At 37.7% G+C, this 22,563-nt stretch overlaps 1 protein-coding gene across 1 annotated transcript in view; it reads right to left on the bottom strand.

Moving 5' to 3' along the window:
* LOC149791149 (uncharacterized) overlaps positions 1-22,563 on the bottom strand; it is a 206,793-nt gene that overhangs the window by 108,349 nt on the left and 75,881 nt on the right. Inside the window, exon 5 of the mRNA XM_089971310.1 lies at positions 12,404-12,450. Coding sequence (XP_089827436.1) covers positions 12,404-12,450 — 47 coding nt within the window. The remainder of the gene's footprint in view (positions 1-12,403; positions 12,451-22,563) is intronic.

Genomic DNA, 22,563 nt, shown 5'->3' with positions numbered 1-22,563 from the left:
TGGCTGCAATGTATGGCCTTGATATATTGGCTGCCATGTATGGCCTATCATTTGTTGAAAAATCAAGTAAAACCTATAAAACTTCATCAAAAAACCTAGCATATCTCAATCTTTGGCCCTCTTAAACTCTGGACCTCCTAAACACTGAATAGCTTAAACTCTGGACATCTGACCACTGGACTGCTTAAATTCAGGACATCTGACCACTGGACTGCTTAAATTCAGGACATCTGACCACTGGACTGCTTAAATTCAGGACATCTGACCAATTTTGATTGTATGTAATGCACACAGAACTGCATGAAGTGTACAACCTATTCTGCCTGAAATTTGACAATCCATTCAATTCCAAAAATGGCAACAAAAACTCGATTTGTTCATACAATCTGAATGTAAAAATATTATGTAGTGTTGGTTGCCAGTCACACTGATATTAAGAGTAATGAAAGGGCAGATGAATCAGACAAAGCTACCCTGCAGTCACTTTTTCCAAAATGGAAGATTCCAGAGTATATTGACTTTAAACTTTGTATAAATCAGGATCTTCAAGGTAAAATAAGTGGAATGAAAACTACCAGACAACATCAATTCACCACTGGAGAGTGGCTTCCCTCAATAAGAACCTCGCAGAGATGAGGTCTGCATACTGAGAGTCATGTTTAGGGTTTTAACTTCAACTCTTTGCAACACAAGTGTTTTGATTTGAAATCTATGAAAAATAATGATCATCGTGATGAACCACCAGAGAAAATCTTGGCCTTTTCAAGGGAATGTAGTTTATATAAAAAAATTAGCCTATGGTTCAAGGGTTTTGCATGTTTTACCTAAATTTTGTATTTTATATGCCTTTAACATAATTTTATCATCTTTCAACTTTTATCATTTACTACTTTATGTTTATGTTTTCTGAGAATTCTATATCTTCCAAATTTTTTTATTATTTTAAATTCTTGACATTTACAACCTTATTGTTAATTGGCACCAGATTGCTAGTATTGTGTTGATGTGTCTTTAAACCCTGCAACAACTACCACTGCCTTCATATAATGTTCCAACTGAGAGACCCCCCCACCCAAACCCTGCAACAACTACTACTGCCTTCATATAATGTTCCAAAAGAGAGACCTCCCTTCCACCCAAACCCTGCAACAACTACTACTGCCTTCATATAATGTTCCAACTAAACAGAGACACCCTTTCCACCCAAACCTTGCAACTACTACTACTGCCTTCATATAATGTTCCAAAAGAGAGACCTCCCTTCCACCCAAACCCTGCAACAACTACTACTGCCTTCATATAATGTTCCAACTAAACAGAGACCCCCCTTCCACCCAAACCCTGCAACTACTACTACTGCCTTCATATAATGTTCCAAAAGAGAGACCTCCCTTCCACCCAAACCCTGCAACAACTACTACTGCCTTCATATAATGTTCCAAAAGAGAGACCTCCCTTCCACCCAAACCCTGCAACTACTACTACTGCCTTCATATAATGTTCCAAAAGAGAGACCCCACTTCCACCCAAACCCTGCAACAACTACTACTGCCTTCATATAATGTAACAACTAAACAGAGAGACCCCCCCTTCCACCCAAACCCTGCAACTACTACTACTGCCTTCATATAATGTTCCAACAGAGAGACCTCCCTTCCACCCAAACCCCGCAACAACTACTACTGCCTTCATATAATGTTCCAACTAAACAGAGACCCCCCTTCCACCCAAACCCTGCAACTACTACTACTGCCTTCATATAATGTTCTAAAAGAGAGACCCCACTTCCACCCAAACCCTGCAACAACTACTACTGCCTTCATATAATGTAACAACTAAACAGAGAGACCCCCCTTCCACCCAAACCCTGCAACTACTACTACTGCCTTCATATAATGTTCCAACAGAGAGACCTCCCTTCCACCCAAACCCTGCAACAACTACTACTGCCTTCATATAATGTTCCAACTAAACAGAGACCCCCCTTCTACCCAAACCCTGCAACAACTACTACTGACTTCATATAATGTTCCAACTAAACAGAGACCCCCCTTCCACCCAAACCCTGCAACTACACTGCCTTCATATAATGTTCCAACAGAGAGACCTCCCTTCCACCCAAACCCTGCAACAACTACTACTGCCTTCATATAATGTTCCAACTAAACAGAGACCCCCCTTCCACCCAAACCCTGCAACTACTACTACTGCCTTCATATAATGTTCCAACAGAGAGACCCCCCTTCCACCCAAACCCTGCAACTACTACTACTGACTTCATATAATGTTCCAAAAGAGAGACCCCACTTCCACCCAAACCCTGCAACAACTACTACTGACTTCATACAATGTTCCAACTAAACAGAGACCCCCCTTCCACCCAAACCCTGCAACTACACTGCCTTCATATAATGTTCCAACAGAGAGACCTCTCTTCCACCCAAACCCTGCAACAACTACTACTGCCTTCATATAATGTTCCAATTAAACAGAGAGACCCCACCCTTCCACCCAAACCCTACAACAACTACCACTGCCTTCATATAATGTTCCAACTGAGAGACCCCCCATCTTCCACCCAAACCCTGCAACAACTACTACTGACTTCATATAATGTTCCAACTAAACAGAGACCCCCCTTCCACCCAAACCCTGCAACTACACTGCCTTCATATAATGTTCAAACAGAGAGACCTCCCTTCCACCCAAACCCTGCAACAACTACTACTGCCTTCATATAATGTTCCAACTAAACAGAGACCCCCTTTCCACCCAAACCATGCAACTACTACTACTGCCTTCATATAATGTTCCAAAAGAGAGACCTCCCTTCCGCCCAAACCCTGCAACAACTACTACTGCCTTCATATAATGTTCCAACAGAGAGACCCCCCCTTCCACCCAAACCCTGCAACAACTACCACTGCCTTCATATAATGTTCCAACTAAACAGAGATACCCTCCCCCTTCCACCCAAACCCTGCAACAACTACTACTGCCATCATATAATGCTCCAACTAAACAGAGACCCCCATTCCACCCAAACTCTGCAACAACCACTACTGCCTTCATATAATGTTCCAACTAAACAGAGACCCCCCTTCCACCCAAACCCTGCAACAACTACTACTGTCTTCATATAATGTTCCAACAGAGAGACCCCACTTCCACCCAAACCCTGCAACAACTACTACTGCCTTCATATAATGTTCCAACTAAACAGAGACCCCCCTTCCACCCAAACCCTGCAACTACACTGCCTTCATATGATGTTCCAACAGAGAGACCTCCCTTCCACCCAAACCCTGCAACAACTACTACTGCCTTCATATAATGTTCCAACAGAGAGACCTCCCTTCCACCCAAACCCTGCAACAACTACTACTGCCTTCATATAATGTTCCAACTAAACAGAGACACCCTTTCCACCCAAACCCTGTAACAACTACTACTGCCTTCATATAATGTTCCAACTAAACAGAGAACCCCCTTCCACCCAAACCCTGCAACTACACTGCCTTCATATAATGTTCCAACAGAGAGACCTCCCTTCCACCCAAACCCTGCAACAACTACTACTGCCTTCATATAATGTTCCAACAGAGAGACCTCCCTTCCACCCAAACCCTGCAACAACTACTACTGCCTTCATATAATGTTCCAACTAAACATAGACACCCTTTCCACCCAAACCCTGCAACAACTACTACTGCCTTCATATAATGTTCCAACTAAACAGAGACCCCCTTCCACCCAAACTCTGCAACAACCACTACTGCCTTCATATAATGTTCCAACTAAACAGAGACCCCCCTTCCACCCAAACCCTGCAACAACTACTACTGCCTTCATATAACGTTCCAACTAAACAGAGACCCCCTTTCCACCCAAACCCTGCAACAACTACTACTGCCTTAATATAATGTTCCAACTAAACAGAGACCCCCCTTCCACCCAAACTCTGCAACAACCACTACTGCCTTCATATAATGTTCCAACTAAACAGAGACCCCTCTTCCACCCAAACCCTGCAACAACTACTACTGCCTTCATATAACGTTCCAACTAAACAGAGAACCCCTCTTCCACCCAAGAAAAACAAGAGTCCCTTGAAGAGACTTATGTTCTACTGCCTCTAAGAATTTCAGATAAGATCATATCTTCTTTTTAAATGCTAAGTACTGAAACCATGCCTGATATTTCTGAGTAATTTTCAAATTAGCACCATTATGGCAGCCATATTGTATGAAAGATTGGCCCTATGTTCAAATTTAGTAAACATCACTAGAAGCCTTCTGGTGAAAAATGTATGTGAATGGAAATTCCTAAGGATTAGCATTAACACGATTTTTACGGTGGTTGTCGTGGTCACCATACTGGATATAAGAGTAGCACCATTTTCATTTACGACCAACTAAATATCATAAGAAGTCCATTGGTATAAATTCCATTTTGATTTCTTCATTCAACATAGAGTTATACCAATAAAAAGATTTTCAAAGTGGCCACTATGGTGGCCATATGGGGGATCAGATCGATACCATTTTAATTTAGAACCAAACTGATATCATGAAGTGTTCTTTGCTAGAAACCTCATGCCAATAAAACTTTCCACTAAGGTGTAGTGGTAATAACAAGACATTAAAGACAGCTGCCATGGTGGCCATAATGCAAGTCAGATCAGCACCATTCTCATTTAGGACCAACGAGTCATCATTAGAAAGGTTTTCAGTACAGACCCATGTTGAAATTTAGGACCAACGAGACATAATTAGAAGCTTTTCAGTACAGACCCATGTTGAAATTTAGGACCAACGAGACACCATTAGAAGCTTTTCAGTACAGACCCATGTTGAAATTTAGGACCAACGAGACATCATTAGAAGTTTTTCAGTACAGACCCATGCTGAAATTTAGGACCAACGAGACATCATTACAAGCTTTTCAGTACAGACCCATGTTGAAATTTATGACCAATGAGACATCATTATAAGTTTTTCAGTACAGACCCATGCTGAAATTTAGGACCAACGAGACATCATTACAAGCTTTTCAGTACAGACCCATGTTGAAATTTAGGACCAATGAGACATCATTAGAAGCTTTTCAGTACAGACCCATGCTGAAATTTAGGACCAACGAGACATCATTAGAAGGTTTTCAGTACAGACCCATGTTGAAATTTAGGACCAACAAGACATCATTAGAAGGTTTTCAGTACAGTCCCATGTTGAAATGACCATCCATTCAGAAGAAGATTTTCAGGATGGCCACTGTCAGATATTTTGGATATCTCAGTGGCACCATTTTCATTAAGGACCAACTAGATATGACATCATTTTGTGTAAGCAGCATGCTGATATCAGTTTCCATTTAGAAACAGCAGCTATAACAAGACTTTCAAGATGGCAGCCATAATGGATGTCAGATTAGCACCATTTTCAATTGGGACTAAACATGCCAATGGGTACCTGGGTTCTTGGGTACTCACCCAATGATAATAACCCGGGTAATGAAATGGACAACTGGGTAATAAAATGGACAACTGGGTTATAAAATGGACAACTGGGTAATAAACTGGACAACTGGGTAATTATGTGGACAACTGGGTAATAAACTTAAAACAATGTTTCCAAGTTCAGATTGAGACTCAGAATAACAATTACAGTTTGAAATTTGTGTCATGTGCACATTTATTCAAGATCTCAGGGGCTTGCATCTTTGCTTACAGTTTACTTGTCATACATGTACTATATAATAGCATAAGGGAGGACACTTCTCTCCTTTCTCACATGACCTATTTAAGAATCAATGCTGATATTTCAAGCTAGATTTTATGCAGCATAATAAATATGGTACCAATGCTAAGCTCAGGCATTCAACTTTGTATGCCTGTCCAAAGTTTGGCTTACTATCGTACCATACAGAATGAGTGCCAGCCCATTTTCCCATGCTACTGCTCGACATTGCCATCATCACGCCCACTTAATATGCAAGTGCAACTCGCTGAATGGAATACTGCCCTCTCACTGGCCAATGGAAAATGACATACTAAACCCATTTACAATTTATTTTTGTATTAATGTATAGTACATATATGACTGATCATTAAAGTGGAAACAACGATACAAGCCACTATATTCATTGTTGCATCTCGGTCTACTTTCCTTATTTTCTATTTATAGTAACTTTCCTTATTTTCTATTTATAGTAACTTTCCTTATTTTCTATTTATAGTATTTACATGCAACAGTTCCAAGACAACAGATGGGTTTCTCGAATGTGAAACCACATGTCAAAGATTCTATCTAATACCACATACTTAGTGGACCAGTCTAAATTGAAAATAAATGGCACCAGATATCATAATAAATGGGCTTGATCGATGTGACTGATGGATATTATATAACGGAAAAATGAGGAGAGGTAATTTGTTAAACTTAAAAACATGCTGCATCCAGAAAAGAAAAAATCAATAGCACTTTTAAAAATTTTAAATAAGAGTTTTGACAGTGATATAATACAACAGTCATCATTTGTGGAAATGACAACTATTCATGAAAGTTACGGTAGGCATTTAGACTAGTTAAAGTGAGTGTTATGCATAAATAATTTATCAATTTCTTTTGTTTCTATACTCTTGTATTAACTACTAAACCCCAAGTATTTAGCCAGTCTGTGACAAATTTTAACTGCAGATGCAGGTTAAGTAGCAATAATAAATGTACAAAGTTTTTCATACAGTTTTCTGTAATTATGGCATCTGATATGCAGATTGCTCTCCCTTTGACAAGATTACACTTTTATGCCACTTACATTAGTATTAATTAAACATATACCTCTCTTAGGGGTTGGCATGTGTGAAATACCTCTCTTAGGGGTTGGCATGTGTGAAATACCTCTCTTAGGGGTTGGCATGTGTGAAAAACCTCTCTTAGGGGTCGGCATGTGTGAAATACCTCTCTTAGGAGCCGGTATGTGTGAAATAGCTCTCTTAGGGGTCGGCATGTGTGAAATACCTCTCTTAGTGGTCTGCATGTGTGAAATATCTCTCTTAGGAGTCGGCATGTGTGTAATACCTCCCATAGGGGTCAGCATGTGTGAAATAGCTCTCTTAAGGGTCGACATGTGTGAAATACCTCTATTAGGGGTCGGCATGTGTGAAATATTTCTCTCAGGGGTGGGCATGTGTGAAATACCTCTCATAGGGGTCGGTATGTGTGAAATCTCTCTCTTAGGGGTCAGCATATGTGAAACTACAACAAAGCAGTTCAGGTTCATATTTAATACAATTTCCCTTTATCAGGTATCTGGGTAACTGATCATAAGGATCGATGGGTACCCAGCAAAACTTTCCTTAAATTTTCGCATCTTTAATTAGGATGAACAAGACATAACAAGAAGACTTCTGGTGAAAATCTCATTTTGATATGAGCTTCCATTCAGATGGAACAGTGATCAAAATTAATTGTTAAATGGCCACTTTGCTGGCCATCTTGGATGTCTGGGCAACACCAAGTTTGTTTAGGACTAACCTGACCATGGAATGAATGTACATGTAAAGTTTCATGGCAATTCTCAGAGTAGTTTAGTAGGAGCAGTGATACAAAGTAGTTTAGTAGGAGCAGTGATATAAAGTAGTTTAGTAGGAGTAGTGACAACAAAGTAGTTTAGTAGGAGTAGTGAGACAAAGTAGTTTAGTAGGAACAGTGATACAAAGTAGTTTAGTAGTGATAACAAAGTAGTTTGGTAAGAGTAGTGATACAAAGTAGTTTAGTAGGAGCAGTGATAGAAAGTAATTTAGTAGGACTAGTGATAGGAAGTAGTTTAGTAGGAGCAGTGATACAAAGTAGTTTAGTAGGAGTAGTGATACAAAGTAGTTTAGTAGGAGTAGTGATACAAAGTAGTTTAGTAGGAACAGTGATACAAAGTAGTTTAGTAGGAGTAGTGATACAAAGTAGTTTAGTAGGAACAGTGATACAAAGTAGTTTAGTAGGAGTAGTGATACAAAGTAGTTTAGTAGGAGTAGTGATACAAAGTAGTTTAGTAGGAGTAGTGATATAAAGTAGTTAAGTAGGAGTAGTGATACAAATATAGTAATAGTGATACAAAGTAGTTTAGTAGGAGTAGTGATACAAAGTAGTTTAGTAGTAGTGATACAAAGTAGTTTAGTAGTAGTGATAAAGTAGATTAGTAGGAGTAGTGATAACAATGTAGTTTAGTAGGAGTAGTGATATAAAGTAATTAAGTAGGAGTAGTGATACAAATATAGTAAGAGTAGTGATACAAATATAGTAAGAGTAGTGATACAAAGTACTTTAGTAGGAGTAGTGATAACAATATAGTTTAGTAGGAGTAGTGATAACAAAGTAGTTTAGTAGGAGTAGTGATATCAAAATAGTTCAGCGTGAGTAGTGACCAATGGTGGTATGGCCCAATTGTAAACCATAAAATCTAGGTCAAAGTAACCTAGCATTTACTGGTGGCTCTAGTTACTCCTCAGGAATCCATTTCATACCAAGTCATTTATTTTTACATGCAAGTGTAGAGAAAATGATCCAAACACCAATCCTAACCTTGAGTGTTGATGCCTGACAGACAAGTGGACAGACAGTCCTCCAGGCATGTATCATCAATCCATAGTCAGGACCTGTCCATGAAGGCTGATAAAATAGAGTCGTCTTGTAAAGGAAAGGTGGTTTTACAGATATTGATTTCTTATAATTCTTACCTTTATCTTTTGAGTCAGAAGTTAAAGAAAAATATTTCCAACCTTGTCTTCAGCACAGAAGAGTTCTACTGACATATTACTTCTCTCAGCCAAGAATACGATATAAAGTGCATTTACCAAATTTGTTAAATGTACCCATAAAAATAAAGTCAATTTTCTAGCACATAAAATTTGTTACAATGCTTACCTGAATTCAACCAAATGACACTGGTGAGTTAATGAGTCCAAATCAATGTAAGGAAAAATTACAACAGTGGAAAGCTTTGTTTTCACTATGACAGTATGGAACTGACTTGAACTTTTCCCCCAGTTTATGATACACAAGAACTCGTAGTGGCAACACCTTAAATACCAAGGGAAACTTAATCATTGTTATGCTTTCACATTCACCAAGTATCAATTACCCTAATACAACCATTTTCACACTCCAATGGTTTTATCCCATTGTACCACCAATGACTGCAGAAATAAACAATTAGTTTCTTGTTCCAATACAATATTCTATTACAAACAGAGAAGGTACAAAACAACGGCAAAAAAAAGAGTACACTGAAAGGCATATTCTACACCCACCACATGCATATTAGTTCTCTCTACGAAGACAATTATTTTGCATAACCAGTTTTATATAGGTCACTGTGTAATTTTATGTTACAACATTCACATCATGAAAAGAAAACTGACTATGCAATCAAAAAGATCAAAGGTCTTTACAAGTGAAATGAACTTTGGTAATCTGACCTATTTAAAATGCAAGATAGTTTATCATGATTATACAATATAAATAATAACCAGAATGTGGTGGAGATAAACGAGTTAGCTTAAAATCATAATCTGTATTAATAACAATAATAATAATAATAATAATAATAATAATAATAATAATAATAATAATTATTATTATTACTATTATTATTATTATTTAGTACAGTCCCTCACTATAATGCAGACCCTCGCACAGACCCTGAAACAGGTACTTCTACCATGAAATAAAAATGGAATGCAAATGCTGAATGAACACAGGCAGAATGCAGAAAGAACACAGGCAGAATGCTGAATGAACAAAGGCAGAATGCTACACAGGCAGAATGCTGAATGAACACAGGCAGAATGCTACACAGGCAGAATGCTGAATGAACACAGGCAGAATGTTGAATGAAGACAGGCAGAATGCTGAATGAACACAGGCAGAATGTTGAATGAAGACAGGCAGAATGCTGAATGAACACAGGCAGAATGCTGAATGAATACTGGCAGAATGTTGAATGAATACTGGCAGAATGCTGAATGAATACTGGCAGAATGCTGAATGAATACTGGCAGAATGTTGAACGAACACAGGCAGAATGATGAATGAATACAGGCAGAATGCTGAATGAACACAGGAAGAATGATGAATGAACACAGGCAGAATGCTGAATGAATACTGGCAGAATGTTGAATGAACACAGGCAGAATGCTGAATGAACACAGGCAGAAGACTTTGGGAAAGGATCTTGTCTAAGAGGATACAGCCTTCACACTTTCGACAGATGGCAGTAATGATAATAGGAGAAAGCAGTTCACAATTGTTGAAAAGTGTTTATGAAAAAGACAAGTCAATAATCCTCATTCTAGCATACATGTAGTACTGAACTTGACACTGCTTTGCTGTAACCTTCAACACTAAGCTCAATGCTAATGATCATTAATAAATTATTTTCAACTGTTATATGTTTCAAATATTGTAAATATGAAATATTTTGCATCATTTTTTGCAGTGTGGATCATTGTTTGTATTGACAGTTTGGTTACAAGATGTAACAAAGATATGTCAGTAATGCTGTGCATTACTATTGGTGTGGACTTGTCAAGAATACTGAAAGGTGACATGAAATACTGAAAATATCCCCGAAAATACTGAAAAGCATCATATGGGGGTGCACAGCTCTGTCAAGGTATCTGTTGACATTTTCTGAAAGACTGGACCTTAAAAGTTGCCCTTGTTTTTTTTGTTTGCTTTTTAATATAAAAACATGGATATAAAATGTAGACTATGTCTTTATGTCTGAGGGATGTAAGATTTTACTATGGTAAAGAAATAAAATTCCCACAAAATTTTCAACATCACAAAGGTTGTTTAGACTCCATTAGGACTGTTATATTGATACTGAAAAGGACTGTGTTATATTGATACTGAAAAGGACTGTTATATTGATACTGAAAAGGACTGTTATACTGATACTGAAAAGGACTGTGTTATATTGATACTGAAAAGGACTGTTATATTGATACTGAAAAGGACTGTTATACTGATACTGAAAAGGACTGTGTTATATTGATACTGAAAAGGACTGTGTTATATTGATACTGAAAAGGACTGTGTTATATTGATACTGAAAAGGACTGTGTTATATTGATACTGAAAAGGACTGTTATATTGATACTGAAAAGGACTGTGTTATATTGATACTGAAAAGGACTGTGTTATATTGATACTGAAAAGGACTGTTATATTGATACTGAAAAGGACTGTTATATTGATACTGAAAAGGACTGTGTTATATTGATACTGAAAAGGACTGTTATATTGATACTGAAAAGGACTGTGTTATATTGATACTGAAAAGGACTGTTATATTGATACTGAAAAGGACTGTGTTATATTGATACTGAAAAGGACCGTTATATTGATACTGAAAAGGACTGTTATACTGATACTGAAAAGGACTGTTATATTGATACTGGAAAGGACTGTGTTATATTGATACTGAAAAGGACTGTGTTATATTGATACTGAAAAGGACTGTTATATTGATACTGGAAAGGACTGTGTTATATTGATACTGAAAAGGACTGTGTTATATTGATACTGAAAAGGACTGTTATATTGATACTGAAAATGACTGTTATATTGATACTGAAAAGGACTGTGTTATATTGATACTGAAAAAGAGATACCAGTGTACCATCTAGTCATGTTACAATTTGGCAAAGTTTCATTTAAATCTCTTTAAGGCTCACAAACTTGTGTAGACAAAAACAAAGATGAACAACTGGATGAAAACATTAGATAAAAAATGCAACAACATAACATGCCTGGAGAAAATGATAATATAAAACCAATCAACATTATATACCTTCCTCGACACTCTGCATATAAGACCAATCAACATTACATATCTTCCTTGACACTCTGCATATAAAAGCAATCAACATTACATACCTTCCTTGACACTGCATATAAAACCAATCAACATTACATACCTTCCTTGACACTCTGCATATAGAACCAATCAACATTACATACCTTCCTTGACACACTGCATATAAAACCAATCAACATTACATACCTTCCTTGACACACTGCATATAAAACCAATCAACATTACATGCCTTCCTTGACACTCTGCATATAGAACCAATCAACATTACATACCTTCCTTGACACACTGCATATAAAACCAATCAGCATTACTTGCCTTCCTTGACACACTGCATATAAAACCATTCAACATTACATATCTTCCTTGACACTGCATATAAAAGCAATCAACATTACATACCTTCCTTGACACAGTGCATATAAAACCAATCAACATTACATACCTTCCTTGACACTGCATATAAAACCAATCAACATTACATACCTTCCTTGACACTCTGCATATAAAACCAATCAACATTTCATACCTTCCTTGACACTCTGTCTTCCTCTACACCACTGTCAGACGAAGCATCTGAAATTTATAAAAAGTATAACACAATATAAAAAGAATATAACAGCATTAAGAGATATTATACAAAATGAAAATCTAATAAATAGCATATGACTTCTATTTCTTTTTCTATCTAAACTACTTGCACAGCAGCAAAGTACTTTTTTCACTACTTTCAAAACAAGTCCAGTGCAACATGGCACTTTTTGTGCATAAAAGAGGTAAATTGGGAAAATTGATTTTTTTACACAGGTAATAAAAAAAATTTACTAACAAAATATTTTTGAATATTTTCTTTTAAAAGTCACTATTACATCATGGATAACAAGTAAATTTGATAAGTAAAGTGTCCTCAAAATTATTGCCAGAAATTTCAAAAAAGAAAACATTTCACATCACCTTGAACATAAACAATTAATCTGAGATAAATTGAATTCAATTATTTAGAAAGCATATTATAAAATTTAGAATTACTGCGCTGTAAACAACACAACAAATTCTAGGTGAGTGCAAAATCATGAAAGATGTAATAAAAAGTAAATCACAAAATTCTGGTAAGAATAAAATTCAAGGCATTTAGTGATAAAACAAAAAATAGGAAAAAATAAATAATGTATGGACAATAATTCAATATTACAAACAAAATTATGAAGGGGAAATAATTCAATATATTACAATCAAAATTATGAAGGGGAAATAATTCAATATATAATAATAATAATAATAATAATAATAATAATAATGAGGACTTTGTATAGCGCCTAATCTTTAGAATCTCTAAACGCTTTACAACATTAGACAACACCTATAAAAAAAAACATATAATGATATGATTACAAAAACAAACACCATGAAATTAGAAAACATAAAAAAAAAACATGCTGAGAATATTTAAGGTAGGAAACATTATTAGGTCTTTAAGTTTGTTCTTGCAGTCGAAATGAGTTTTGAGAGCACTCTTGAATGGGATCACTGTGTCTTTGTGTCTAAGTTCAGTGGGCAATTCATTCCACATTGCTGGTATGCAAAAGAACGCTGTCCATATGACTTTGTTTTGAGAGCACTCTTGAATGGGATCACTGTGTCTTTGTGTCTAAGTTCAGTGGGCAATTCATTCCACATTGCTGGTATGCAAAAGAATGCTGTCCATATGACTTTGTTTTCATAGTGGGAATAATGAGAATATTACAATCAAAATAACGAAGGGGACATAATTCAATAGTGCAATCAAAATAATGAAGAGAAAATAATTCAATATATTACAATCAAAATAATGAAGGGGACATAATTCAATATTACACTTAAATAATGAAGGGGAAATAATGAAATATATTACAATCAAAAGAATGAAGGGGAAATAATTCAATATTACAATCAAAATTATGAAAGGGGAAATGATTCAATATATTACAATCAAAATAATAAAGGGGAAATGATTCAGTATATTACAATCAAATGAATGCATGGGAAATATAAAATTGCAATAAAAATTATTAATGTATTGCCAGTAATTCGATATAATGTAGCAAAATTTATATAACTAAAACATCAATCACAAAAATGCATCACTTAAGCTCATTTGTACTAGGCACAGACAAATTAGAAAAATATCTGAAAACTTGTACATTTAGGAATACTGTTAATAGCATAGTATACACCTAGTACTGAGCAGTCCTATATGTAGGCAATAGGATGGCACTGCTGAGCCTGAAGATTACTGACCAGTGGATCTCAGAGACATGTACTAACCAGTAGGTCATAATGACATGTACTGACTAGTGGATCTCAATGATATGTACTGACTAGTGGATCTCAATGACATGTACTGTCCAGTAGGTCTCAATGATATGTACTGACTACTGGATCTCAATGACATGTACTGACTAGTTGATCTCAATGACATGTACTGACTAGTGGATTTCAATGACATGTACTGACTAGTGGATCTCAATGACATGTACTGACTACTGGATCTCAATGACATGTACTGTCCAGTAGTTCTCAATGACATGTACTGACTAGTGGATCTCAATGACATGTACTGACTACTGGATCTCAATGACATGTACTGACCAGTGGATCTCAATGACATGTACTGTCCAGTAGGTCTCAATGACATGTACTGACTACTGGATCTCAAGGACATGTACTGACTACTGGATCTCAATGACATGTACTGACTACTGGATCTCAATGACATGTACTGACAAGTGGATCTCAATAACATGTACTGACTACTGGATCTCAATGACATGTACTGTCCAGTAGGTCTCAATGACATGTACTGACTACTGGATCTCAATGACATGTACTGACTAGTGGATCTCAGAGACATATATTGACCAGTAGGTCTCAATGATATGTACTGACTAGTGGATCTCAATGACATGTACTGTCCAGTAGGTCTCAATGATATGTACTGACTACTGGATCTCAATGACATGTACTGACTAGTTGATCTCAATGACATGTACTGACTAGTGGATTTCAATGACATGTACTGACTAGTGGATCTCAATGACATGTACTGACTACTGGATCTCAATGACATGTACTGTCCAGTAGGTCTCAATGACATGTACTGACTAGTGGATCTCAATGACATGTACTGACTACTGGATCTCAATGACATGTACTGACCAGTGGATCTCAATGACATGTACTGTCCAGTAGGTCTCAATGACATGTACTGACTACTGGATCTCAAGGACATGTACTGACTACTGGATCTCAATGACATGTACTGACTAGTGGATCTCAATGACATGTACTGACTAGTGGATCTCAATAACATGTACTGACTACTGGATCTCAATGACATGTACTGTCCAGTAGGTCTCAATGATATGTACTGACTACTGGATCTCAATGACATGTATTGACCAGTGGATCTCAATGACATGTACTGTCCAGTAGGTCTCAATGACATGTACTGACTAGTGGATCTCAATGACATGTACTGTCCAATAGGTCTCAATGATATGTACTGACGAGTGGATCTCAATGACATGTACTGACTACTGGATCTCAATGACATGTACTGACCAGTGGATCTCAATGACATGTACTGTCCAGTGGGTCCCAATGACATGTAATGACTAGTGGATCTCAATGACATGTACTGACTACTGGATCTCAATGACATGTACTGTCCAGTACGTATCAATGACATGTACTGACTACTGGATCTCAATGACATGTACTGACCAGTGGATCTCAATGACATGTACTGTCTAGTAGGTCTCAATGACATGTACTGACTAGTGGATCTCAATGACATGTACTGTCCAATAGGTCTCAATGATATGTACTGACTAGTGGATCTCAATGACATGTACTGACTACTGGATCTCAATGACATGTACTGACCAGTGGATCTCAATGACATGTACTGTCCAGTGGGTCTCAATGACATGTAGTGACTAGTGGATCTCAATGACATGTACTGACTACTGGATCTCAATGACATGTACCATCCAGTACATCTCAATGACATGTACTGACTACTGGATCTCAATGACATGTACTGACCAGTGGATCTCAATGACATGTTCTGTCCAGTAGGTCTCAATGACATGTACTGACTAGTGGATCTCAATGACATGTACTGTCCAATAGGTCTCAATGATATGTACTGACTAGTGGATCTCAATGACATGTACTGACTACTGGATCTCAATGACATGTACTGACCAGTGGATCTCAATGACATGTACTGTCCAGTGGGTCTCAATGACATGTACTGACTAGTGGATCTCAATGACATGTACTGTCCAATAGGTCTCAATGACATGTACTGACCAGTGGATCTCAATGACATGTACTGACCAGTAGGTCTCAATGATATGTACTGACTAGTGGATCTCAGTGACATGTACTGACTACTGGATCTCAATGACGTGTACTGATGGTCAAGATAAGCAGGCATGAACATGCTCACCCCATTAATTTTTTACTGGGCTTACCATCAAGTGGTCTGACCTTCTGACTTCAGAATCCTTAGGATTCTTTACTACCCTAAGTGCAAGACATCCACAAAGTTTAAGCACTGTAGAAACAAGGGTAACCTGAAGAAAGGGCTAAAGTTATTCTGAAAAACCCACTATTTTTAGCCATAATGGCCATGATCTTTGATGTTTTAACTCCAAAATAATATATAGGCCTCTTCTATAGCTTGTTGAAGGTACATGATCCATAACTACAAACCTGCCACACACTTTGGTGAAGGTACATGGTCCATAACTACAAACACTCCACACACTTTGGTGAAGGTATATGGTCCATAACTACAAACACTCCACACTTTGGTGAAAGTACATGGTCCATAACTACAAACCCTTCACACACTTTGGTGAAGGTACATGGTCCATAACTACAAACCCTTCACACACTTTGGTGAAGGTACATGGTCCATAACTACAAACCCACCACACACTTTGGTAGGTACATGGTCCATAACTACAAACCCGCCACACACTTTGGTGAAGGAACATGGTCCATAACTAAAAGCACTCCACACTTTGGTGAAGGTACATGGTCCATAACCACAAACCCACAACACACTTTGGTGAAAGTACATGGTCCATAACTACAAACACTCCACACACTTTGGTGAAGGTACATGGTCCATAACTATAAACCCTTCACACACTTTGGTGAAGGTCCATGGTCCATTAACTACAAACCCATAACACACTTTGGTGAAGGTACATGGTCCATAACTACAAACCCGCCACACACTTTGGTGAAGGTACATGGTCCATAACTACAAACCCGCCACACACTTTGGTGAAGGTACATGGTCCATAACTACAAACCCTCCAAACACTTTGGTGAAGGTACATGGTCCATAACTACAAACCTGCCACACACTTTGGTGAAGGTATATGGTCCCTAACTACAAACCCGCCACACACTTTGGTGAAGGTACATGGTCCATAACTACAAACCCTTCACACACTTTGGTGAAGGTACATTGTCCATAGCTACAAACCCTCCAAACACTTTGGTGAAGGTACATGGTCCATAACTACAAACCTGCCACACACTTTGGTGAAGGTATATGGTCCCTAACTACAAACCCGCCACACACTTTGGTGAAGGTACATGGTCCATAACTACAAACCCTTCACACACTTTGGTGAAGGTACATGGTCCATAACTGCAAACCCGCTACACACTTTGGTGAAGGTACATGGTCCACAACTACAAACCCTCCAAACACTTTGGTGAAGGTACATGGTCCATAACTACAAACCCGCCACACACTTTGGCGAAGGTATATGGTCCATAACTACAAACCCTCCACACACTTTGGTGAAGGTACATGGTCCATAACTACAAACCCGCCACACTTTGGTGAAGGTACATGGTCCATAACTACAAACATTCCACACTTTGGTGAAGGTACATGGTCCATAACTACAAACCCGCCACACACTCTGGTGAAGGTACATGGTCCATAACTACAAACCCTCCACACACTTTGGTGAAAAGTACATGATCCATAACTAAAAACGCTCCACACACTCTGATGAAGGTACATGGTCCATAACTACAACCCCTCCACACACTTTGGTGAAGGTACATGGTCCATAACTACAAACCCTTCACACACTTTGGTGAAGGTACATGGTCCATAACTACAAACCCTCCACACACTTTGGTGAAGGTACATGATCCATAACTAAAAACCCTCCACACACTGTGGTGAAGGTACATGGTCCATAGCTACAAACCCTCCACACACTTTGGTGAAGGTATATGGCCAAGAACTGAATTTTAGTGCTGAAATAATGTTTCCCTTGCAACTTTAGCTGACTTTGATCCACAAAGATTCTTCATTACTCCAAGTGCAAGACAGCCACAAACTTGGGTTCGGATCTTAATGTAAAACATTTGTATATGAAAAAGAATTCTTCTTTCAGTCAATATACGAGTAGTACATACAATGTACTAAGCAATTCAAAGTACTGGGCAAAGCTGGATCAATTAGATTCACCAATTAGTTTTGGTAATAACTAAATCTGCAAACATTTCTTGATCACAGAATAGTTCAATTTGAGTAACAACCACTAGAAGCTGTATTTTATTATAGTTTGAGAAGGAAATGTTGTGGTCCATAAACTGTACACAACCAAATCCCTTGCAGCATTAGTTTCATGTGGAATGCAAATGGAGTGTCTGTTGATACTGCAAAGAGCACCTATCAGGTTTGTCCATGAAAATGAAATTACTTTGTGAAACCATATGACACATATAAAGGTACATAACCTAGCAGTGATTGCTATGAGATGTCAAATTATTACCATAGTTATTTCCCCTGGTACAGACCTTGAAACATTGTTTAGACTAAAATCTTGTCATGTGTTGTTTGCATTTTTTATCACTGGTATTCTGCATAGATCCAAGTTAAAAACTTGATTTCAGTGTCTGCAGTTACTTATGAATGTATTTACAAATTATGCATTTTACTTTCTGTAGTCATTTATGTATTTATTTCAAGATTCACTCTTTCAATTTTACACAGGAATTTACATTTTAGATTTTTTCATGTTCTTTTCAAATATACATGTCCTGAGAGAAATTGACAGAATTAATTACAATTTTGCTACTTGTGTGTTTCAATTATTTTAAACAATATACAGTGAAACCAGCTGTATGTGTACTTTACTATCTGTGTGTCCATCTACAATAATTGCCTTGTTTTTCTATTTGCAGTGAATGCCATGTGTTTCTATTTGCAGTGAATGCCTTCTTGGTCTCTCTGCAGTGAATGCCTTCTTTATCTATTTGCAGCGAATGGCTTATTTCTTTTCTATGTAAGGGGAATGAGAGAAAACATACAGAAGGCAGATGGGCAGTTATTCATGAACACAAAGCTAGTTTTTCATCTTTAAAAAAAGTTGCAAAATAAACGTATCTTGCATTTAAGCACTTTTGTGATTAAATTATTACATACAAAATAAATATAGCAAATGTGTTTAAACAAGTCTGAAATAATTCATTATGAGAACAAAGAAAATGGTGAAAAATTGATCAAGCAAATGAAGCCAAAAACTAAAATACCAGAATTGTGTGGAATGCTATTGCTTGCTTTCTCTGGAGTGGCATAACCCAATAAGATTACCATGGGATTATCTAATAAATTTGTCATGTCATAATCCAACAAGAATAGCATGGCATAATGAAACAAGAATGTATAGTTAGCACATTGTATGCCTGCCTTGTTGTGGTATAACTAACCAAGACAATCATAGCATAATCCAACTAGACAATTATGGCATAATCCAACAAGACTGCCATGGCATAAACCAACAAGACTGCCAAGACATAATCCAACAAGAAAGTCATGGCATAGTCCATCAAGACTGCTATGGCAATCAAAGAAGCAATTATTGCCATAACTATCAGTTATGGCATGATCCAAGAAGACACCCATGGCATAATCCAACAAGACTATCATGACTATAATATTACATGCCCACCCCACTGTGGCATATTCTGACAAGACTATCATGACTAGAACATTATATGCCCACTCCACTGTGGCATAATCCAACAAGACTATCATGACTAGACTATTATATGCCTGCTCCACTGTTGCAAAATCCGACAAGACTATCATGACTAGAATATTACATGCCCACTCCACTGTGGCATATTCCGATAAGACAATCATGTCTAGAATATTACATGCCCATATCCACTATGGCATAATCCAAAAAAACTATCACGACTAGAATATTACATGCCCACTCCACTGTGGCATATTCTGACAAGACTATCATGACTAGAATATTACATGCCTATTCCACTGTGGCATAATCCGACAAGACTATCATGACTAGAATATTACATGCCCACTCCACTGTGGCATAATCCAACAAGACTATCATGACTATAATACTACATGCTCACTCCACTGTGGCATATTCTGACAAGACTATCACGACTATAATATTACATGCCCACTCCACTGTGGCATAATCCAACAAGAGTATCATGACTAGAATATTACATGCCCACTCCACTGTGGCATAATCCAACAAGACTATCATGACTAGAATATTACATGCCCACTCCCCTGTGGCATAATCCAACAAGACTATCATGACTAGAATATTATATGCCCACTCCACGGTGGCATATTCTGACAAGACTATCATGACTAGAATATTACATGCCCACTCCACTGTTGCATAATCCAATAAGAGTGTCATGACTAGAATATTACATGCCCATATCCACTGTGGCATAATCCAACAAGACTATCATGACTAGAATATTACATGCCCACTCCCCTGTGGCATAATCCAACAATACTATCATGACTAGAAAATTCTATGCCCACTCCACTGTGGCATATTCTGACAAGACTATCATGTCTAGAATATTACATGCCCACTCCACTGTTGCATAATCCAACAAGAATATCATGACTAGAATATTACATGCCCACTCCATTGTGGCATAATCCAACAAGACTATCGTGACTAGAATATTACATGTCCACTCCACTGTGGCTTATTCCAACAAGACTATCATGACTAGAATATTACATGCCCACTCCACTGTGGCATAATCCAACAAGACTATCATGACTAGAATATTATATGCCCACTCCACTGTGGCATATTCTGACAAGACTATCATGACTAGAATATTACATGCCCACTCCACTGTGGCATAATCCAACAAGACTATCATGACTAGAATATTACATGCCCACTCCACTGTGGCATAATCTAACAAGACTATCATGACTAGAATATTACATGCCCACTCCCCTGTGGCATAATCCAACAAGACTATCATGACTAGAATATTATATGCCCACTCCACTGTGGCATATTCTGACAAGACTATCATGACTATAATATTACATGCCCACTCCACTGTTGCATAATCCAATAAGAGTGTCATGACTAGAATATTACATGCCCATATCCACTGTGGCATAATCCAACAAGACTATCATGACTAGAATATTACATGCCCACTCCCCTGTGGCATAATCCAACAATACTATCATGACTAGAAAATTCTATGCCCACTCCACTGTGGCATATTCTGACAAGACTATCATGTCTAGAATATTACATGCCCACTCCACTGTTGCATAATCCAACAAGAATATCATGACTAGAATATTACATGCCCACTCCATTGTGGCATAATCCAACAAGACTATCGTGACTAGAATATTACATGTCCACTCCACTGTGGCTTATTCCAACAAGACTATCATGACTAGAATATTACATGCCCACTCCACTGTGGCATAATCCAACAAGACTATCATGACTAGAATATTATATGCCCACTCCACTGTGGCATATTCTGACAAGACTATCATGACTAGAATATTACATGCCCACTCCACTGTGGCATAATCCAACAAGACTATCATGACTAGAATATTACATGCCCACTCCACTGTGGCATAATCTAACAAGACTATCATGACTAGAATATTACATGCCCACTCCCCTGTGGCATAATCCAACAAGACTATCATGACTAGAATATTATATGCCCACTCCACTGTGGCATATTCTGACAAGACTATCATGACTATAATATTACATGCCCACTCCACTGTTGCATAATCCAATAAGAGTGTCATGACTAGAATATTACATGCCCATATCCACTGTGGCATAATCCAACAAGACTATCATGACTAGAATATTACATGCCCACTCCCCTGTGGCATAATCCAACAATACTATCATGACTAGAAAATTCTATGCCCACTCCACTGTGGCATATTCTGACAAGACTATCATGTCTAGAATATTACATGCCCACTCCACTGTTGCATAATCCAACAAGAATATCATGACTAGAATATTACATGCCCACTCCATTGTGGCATAATCCAACAAGACTATCGTGACTAGAATATTACATGTCCACTCCACTGTGGCTTATTCCAACAAGACTATCATGACTAGAATATTACATGCCCACTCCACTGTGGCATAATCCAACAAGACTATCATGACTAGAATATTATATGCCCACTCCACTGTGGCATATTCTGACAAGACTATCATGACTAGAATATTACATGCCCACTCCACTGTGGCATAATCCAACAAGACTATCATGACTAGAATATTACATGCC

The sequence above is a fragment of the Sinohyriopsis cumingii genome, chromosome 9 (genome assembly GCF_028554795.1).
Source record: "Sinohyriopsis cumingii isolate HCF-2022 chromosome 9, ASM2855479v2, whole genome shotgun sequence".
Taxonomy (NCBI): Eukaryota; Metazoa; Mollusca; class Bivalvia; order Unionida; family Unionidae; genus Sinohyriopsis; species Sinohyriopsis cumingii.
Note: the sequence above shows the minus strand (reverse complement) of the source record. Positions and strands in the feature narration are given on the sequence as shown.